The sequence below is a fragment of the Condylura cristata genome, unplaced genomic scaffold (assembly GCF_000260355.1).
Source record: "Condylura cristata isolate star-nosed mole 26May11 unplaced genomic scaffold, ConCri1.0 scaffold00003, whole genome shotgun sequence".
Taxonomy (NCBI): Eukaryota; Metazoa; Chordata; class Mammalia; order Eulipotyphla; family Talpidae; genus Condylura; species Condylura cristata.
The window spans coordinates 40,171,682-40,178,905 of NW_004567104.1; the positions used below are offsets into that span (position 1 = coordinate 40,171,682).

Genomic DNA, 7,224 nt, shown 5'->3' on the forward strand with positions numbered 1-7,224 from the left:
GAGAGGATTCACCAGGGACAGAGCAGGGAGCAGAACAGGCAGATCGATGAAGTACACAGCTGAGGGGAGCAGCGGGCAGGTCAGGAGAGGTCTGCCACACCATGTGGTCACCTCCGGGGCGGGTGGGAATCGAACTCATGGGAAGTGGCTTTAGCTTCTCAGTGCTGTGCTTTAACCCGCTGCACCACCAGGGAGGGCCTTGCAGTGCTGTTTTTTAACCCACTGAGCCACCAGGGAGGGCCCTAAATCTTTCTTAAGAGCCATCTTAAGTCCAAGTCTCTAAATATCCTGCAAAATAACTGACAAGCCATTGAATAAGTCGATTTGAATTGAATTATTAGTGATGAAAGGTTAGCCTTAAATGTTCTGGTTTAGGAAGGACTCCCAGAGAGCTAATGGCCTTACAAAAGTTATGGTGTTTATGCAGAACACTGAGGCGCTGGGAAGATGGCTGTTTACAAAGGTGTTCTTTGAGAGAAACTCACCAAATCTTCTCATGTGGTGGTCTCCTTGTTTGCTTATACTTTAAGAAAGCAGTTTTCACTACTGCCCTTGAAACAGTTTCAGGGCATGCACAAAGTCAGATTACTGTCAAAATTATCACCAATATATTATTTGCCTTTTCACTTTCATTCTCACAGCTGTGCTGTGAAGATTTCCAGAAGCTGCATGATATATGTGCTATTGACAATATTCCTAAGACTAAACATGTGCATGCTTGTGTATCTTTTTTTTAAAGTGTATCAGTTTAAATTTCAAATATGGAAAACATCAACAGATATAATATACTTTCTAAGAAAGCCCTTTGAGGGGTCCTCAATAATGTTTTCAAGCATACAAAAACCTTAGATCTAAATGTGCTGCTTTAAGTTGTCCTGCCTGATCTGGCAACCTGTTCTGGTGAAATTCAGACATGAGATCAGTGTAGAAGCATGCTGGTAACTCTAACTAAATCCAAAACTCTCTGAGCTAATGGTTTACAAAGTTTGTTACTTATAAGTAAAATCAGAAGCAGGAAGTACCCCATTATTCTCCAGGTCATGTCAAAAGGACACAGGCACCGATATGCAGAAGTTCCCATTGTCCAAATCAGGAAATTCTGACTTAAGACAGCAATAAATCAGAATGTTATTGCATCAGTGGACAAGAACTAAAAGGGAGAGGATTTCATACACAGAGGGAAAATATAGGAATTGTTATCAATTTGCATATTTCTCAGAGAACATCATAAACCAAATATTTAGAATTTATGCTTTTATTATTATCTTAATACAAATATAAGAAACTATAAAGAATTAAATAACACATTAAAAGCTTACTAAATATATAAATATCCAGTTCAAAAGTGAAAAAACAATAACAAAGTTTTAGTTCCTAGGTCACTGACAAAGACAAGAAAGCAAAGATACTAAAAAGATCATTAATTTGCTCTTATGCTTATTCAAGAATTCAAAATTGTTCTCCTAGAATAAAAGGATATGTATAATGTATACTCACACATGCTCCCTCTGTTTTTGTCGGAAGTTAACTCATGGCAAAAGAAGCCAGCAGAAACAAAGCATCTGAATTTGCTCACTGCTACTCAACAAACATCCTAAATGTCTGTTTTCCTAATATGTTCAGTCTACTAGACTGACTTCAGAATGACTGAAATAGAGTGAGCTCATCTAATGAGAGATGAGCAAGGAATGCATGCTTTGTCAAAAATGTGAACTGATAAGACTAACAATTTTTACTTGCTGTAAAAATACGTAAGTCATGATAAGGCTGCCAATGTTAATGGTTTATAAACTCAGTCCTGTTCTCATCATAGTGAACCTCACAAAAGAATATGAAATTTCCAGTGAAAAGAAACCAGACGTGCTAGCTTGTGAATAGAAAACAAATGATGGACAGGCCCCATATCAAGGAAGGCTGGGGTTTCTACAAGGAAACAGACTTAGAGACTTAAGAACAGTGAAGGAAGAAGAGATGTAGCATCAACAGAAAGCCAAGGTAGTGTAGTTTCACAAAGGTTCTTTGGTCTTTAATCTTTCTATATTTTCTCTTCTTTCTTACACACTTATTTTCTCTCTCCTGGTATCACATCCATTTTCAGAGTTCAGTAGTCTATTATCTGACCGAAAGCCTTTATTTTCTAAACAATGACATGGAAGCTTTTTGAGGCTGTGACCAACAGAGGGTTGCCGCCAGTCGGTGTCAAATCGACCTCTCAGCTGTGGCTCCTGATTCCGCCTAGTGTCCGCCTAGTGTCCAGTGTCCTTTTAATAGCTCAACGCTGCGTTACTTCAAAAACCCACAAACACCTGAGAGGGAAAATGATTTCCTCTTGGAAGTCACACAGCACAGTGTAGCTTAGATGGCAGTGGAAAGTCCTGAAATTCATATGCCTTTAACTCCCACCTTTTTTGCTCATTATGATTTCTTGGAGAATGATACTTTTCCTCCTGTTTTCTTTCTGAGTCACATTCAAGTAGACCAGGGGATAAGTTTCAGGGTTCTATTTGACTTCTCTAGGACTCTGGTTAAAAGAAAAAACAAGATGTTAGTTTTGAACATGTATGATTCCTATCCTAATAGATTTTAAGAAAATAAGTAACAGATAGTAAGTTATCTGTGTGTGTATTTTATCAGAGATAGATAAGCAAACATTCCTGACCCACTACGATACGAGGGAATTACTAAATTTAATAAAAGGACCTAGGTAATTACAAGAAATAATGGTTTGCAGCATCACTTCAGACTAAAGGTAAAGAAACAGGGCTAGAACTCCAAATGATCTACATGTATTTTATTTATAAGATCTGGAGCTTTGTATCCTATGGATACTAACCTACTGAACACCAAGTAGGGATAGTCACAAAGCAGACAGAGAGAGGTTTTTTACAGGGCTGCTGACTTCCTAACATGTAAAAGAGGCCAAATAAGAGACCTGAGATTTCATTGTGGAACCACTTCTCACTCTCTCTGTATTTTATGTAGTTATTTGCCAGAACATGCAAAGTGTTGTTTGTTTGAATCTTACCAACATTTTCAAAAGCAGTTGTGTGTGATAAGACCTCCTCCAGAGGGTGAATCAATATTTTTATAAAATACAATAAAAATGAATAAAATGAGGAAATTAACATACATAGAAAATGCAATCTAGTTTTTAATTATTAAATTCAATAGTCATAAAATTAGTCAATGTAGTTTTCTTGGAATTCCATTTACAAATATTATTAAAGTAACTACTTGACTTGGCTAACTTTGTTAAGTGACTTCTTGCTTCCTCATTAAGACAAAAGCAAACAAACAATTTTTTTTTCTCCTTAAAAAGAAGGAAATGTATTTACAAACATCAGGCAATCAATTTTAAGCAAGTTTATTTTCATATTCACAGATTTTCAATAGATATATTTCTATCTTCCCACTGGGAAGATTCTTTATCTTCCCATTCACCTCATCTTCATCTCAGACTTTTCCCAAAGTTGCTATCTGATAATGACTTCTACTGCTCATCTCACTTCCAGATACACCTGCCTATTAATAAGTCTAAACAAATTTAGATAGCTTCCTCAAAGCTGCCTACTGTTGCAATCCCCATGACTTTCCATCCATTACCTCTTAATAACACTAACCTTGTCCTATAACATTGGTGCACTTCATGAAAATACATGATAACAATAAAGACACTTTACAGTTGGAAAAGGCAGCAGCTACATTTATTGGAAACTTACTGTACTGCATGGGTCTGCTGGACCCTTATTGGCTAATGCGATGGTTAAATTGTTGGTGCCTTGACATTACATCACAGAGTATTTACATCACAGAGGTTAGTGAACTCTACAAATAGAGGCTCAGACCACATTCTTATTTTCTTTGATATGGCAATACCATGACTATAGCTTAAATTTATTTTTTCAAAATGCTATGGTAGCAGCAAAGCATTTATTGGCAACTCTGAATTAATGTTTTTAAAGATTTTTATTTATGCATACAGAGCTAGGGTACAGGCCAGAGGTGCAAAGCAGTGAAAGGATTCACCAGAGACAGAGTGGGGAGCAGGACAGGCTGACTGACGAAGTACACTGCTGAGGGGAGCAGTGGGCAGGTCAGGAGAGGTCTGCTGCTCCACATGGATCACCTCTGGCGTGGGGATTGAACTTATGCTGAAGTGACTTTAGCTTCTCAGTGATGTGCTTTAACCTGTTGCACCACCATGGAGGGCCCAACTCTGAATTAATTTTGCTGCAGACTTGTAACAATTCGTGGTTGAGCGACCAATCTTCAGCAGCACATCAAGAAATACTACTCTAAATTACCCACGGATGTTCTGCCATTTATACATACTTTAGCTAAGTATTAGTCTTCTTTTTACTCCTCCATGGCTGGTTCAATCTACTCAGGTCTCTGATTAAACATCAACACATCAGAAAGTCTTCCCTAGCAAAGTACGAATAAGTAGTCATTTCCCCAAGTTCTCTCTCGCTCATTGACTGGTGTCTATTACTTCTTTATGCTTTTCATGTCTTAGAAATATATGTTCATTTGGTGATCAACTTGCTGACTCTTGACCTCACTAGACGGTAATCTCCATCAGAGATGGAGATTGTTCTTTACAAGAACAATGCTAATTATAAGCCAGCACTGGCAATGATGTGAAGTGATTAAAGATCTTGAGATACAGAGATTTTCCTGGATTATCAAAATGGGCCAAATGTGGTCTATTGTTCCTTAAAAGGGAATGAAGGAAGGAGGAGAGTGAGAGTGACTTAATGTAAGAAAACACTCAACTGACCCTTGCGGTTTTAAAAATAGAAATGACCAGTGTAAGGCAGTCTCTAGAAGCTTTTGGAAAAGGAAAGGGAAAGTTTACTTCCCTGGGGCTTCCAGAACATCTCATGATGTCCTGCTTCCTACTTGTTTTCAGGCAGTAACACTCATGTCGGATTTCTAAAATCCAGAACTTGAGAATAAAAAATTTATGTTGCCTTAAGTCATTATGTTTATGGTAATTTGAAAATTTTTTTCCAGTTTAAAGCCCACAAACCAGGCTTCTCTTGGTTACTGGAACCTAAGAACTTGGATCTGTTTAGAGATAAGCTCATCTGTATGGGTATGACTGTACTTTGAAGTCTAAGGATTCCAAACAGCACAAGGGTAAAGTGCACATCAGAATTAAAATGCAAAAGGAACAGGGATGCTGGAAGATGGCTCAGCAGAAGGTCTTTCTTCTCCTTTGAGTTTCTCATTGATTAGTCTAATAATGAACAAAACACTGATGTCATCTCCTTTAAAAGGGCTCCATAGCTCAAAGCCAGGGGAATCAGCCCACTATTTGTTAACTGAGCAGGTTTTTATTGGGTTGCCAGAGACTGAGGTATCTTCACTGCTAGAGGTGTTCTCCCTCCACAGGCTGAATCTTAAAATAGTATCAACTGAGCCCACATGAACTAGAGAGTTAGAGAGGAAAATAGCTCAGGCAAGAATGCTCAGTCTTGAGGCCCTGTTAGCTAGTGACTTGTGCCAGGTTATCATGACATTTCATTATGATGGGGGGCATTTATATCCATTTAAGGGTAAGAGTTAGTGGTAATTCTAATATAGATATTTCACGAAACTCACAATATTCTCATATAAAAAAGTGTCACATTTCTCCTGCTTGGAACTGTGAGGAAACTGGAGGGGGAGGGTCACCCATCCAGCCTTCACGTTGGAAGCATACAATCAATCAGCAGAGAAAAGATTCTAATATTTTTTGGAAACATTTTTGTATACATCTAACTAGTGACCAATTTCACCACCCCAACCTCTGTTTTGACATAGTATCTAACTAAAGATAAAGTGACAAGATCCTACCCAAGACATGACATTTTACTAATATTGCCAGTTATTCTAAAAAACTTTCATTCTTGGGTTGTTATCACAAAGGGAAAGAAAGTCAAGGTAATTAAGATGCTGTGAGTAGGGTTTTAAAAAAGGCACTTTGATCTGACATAGCTAGATAATTTGAAAAAGTTTGCTTATAGGAGGCTGTCTAAGCTTCTATTTTTTCCCACTCAGTCTTGACACAATCAAACAAAAGAAACTAAGCAAAAAATAAAGTTTTCTAAAAAAATATGTGATTATCTATGATGAGGTGCCCTAAAGTGAGTTTTTTTCTTTTTTGGTTTCTGAAAAGTATGTGATCACTGGTAGTTGGTTAATGATGATACAAGTACACAATAACTCTCAACCCAAATTTAACTTGATTGTGGATTATGTGGAAGGAACAAGTTTATGACATCAACATGGTGCTAAAAAAGAACTAATTTAGAATGATGGAAATTTTCCCTAGGAAATTTTATTTTACTTACTTTCTATTTAAGTAATAAAACAGTGGTATATGAGAGAAAAAAAATCTGTTTTATTTGAAAACCTATTAAGTTACTCTTTTATTGTGGTAATTTATGGGAAGTAACTGTGATGATTCCATTGGGAATGGGGAAAGAAAATTTGCCTCAAATTCATCATACCTCCAGAATGCAGCAATATAGCTAAAAGCCCAACATTGTATTCTTTGTGATTATACAGAATCATAAGAGAAGTAAAGTGAGTATAACTTCTCTGTAAAAATAACTTTAGTCACTATAAGTTACTTCTCTGTTCAAAGCTATAAATTTGCTTCTGCTTTTTTGAGCAATGAAGAAGTGATGCTGATTTAAAATAAACTTATCTTTTCTTATTTATCTCACAATGAGATGAAACTTACTTAACAGATTTTATTTACCAGATTTTTCTTACCACTGAGCAGCTCCCTGGTGCTGATTCTTCGTCTCATCACACTCAGTAAGCTCAAGTATGAACTCACTTCTCCTCTCCTGTGTGTTCCTCCACAAACTCTGATCTACCCTGCCACCCCTCTACCACACCTGACCTCCACTTGCCTATTTCAGTTCACATCACCATTTTTCATGTCACCAGGTTCAGAATCCAGTGTAATTTTTGACATGTCATGCTCCATGCCTGTCCTAAAGTTTTGTGTTCAGGAATAGATGGAAGGAAAAGTAGGGGTAAGGAAAGATGAAAAGCACATGTATAGGACTCTTCACGCTTGCCACAAACTGACCTACTATGATTTTTGTCCCCTTTTGCCAACCTTTTGTATGACCACAAATTGACAATCAAAATATGATACTCCAAGAAATAAAAAAATCTTATTACCTACTATGATTTTTGTCCCCTTTTGCCAACCTTTTGTAT

The 7,224-nt window shown here is 37.2% G+C and overlaps 1 protein-coding gene across 1 annotated transcript in view; it reads right to left on the bottom strand.

The window, feature by feature from the left end:
* Window positions 1-1,315: 1,315 nt before the first annotated feature.
* The window catches only part of CD200 (CD200 molecule), a 22,425-nt gene continuing 16,516 nt past the window's right edge, over window positions 1,316-7,224 (bottom strand). The window contains exon 6 of the mRNA XM_012734473.1: window positions 1,316-2,521. Coding sequence (XP_012589927.1) covers window positions 2,501-2,521 — 21 coding nt within the window. The 3' untranslated portion in view covers window positions 1,316-2,500. The remainder of the gene's footprint in view (window positions 2,522-7,224) is intronic.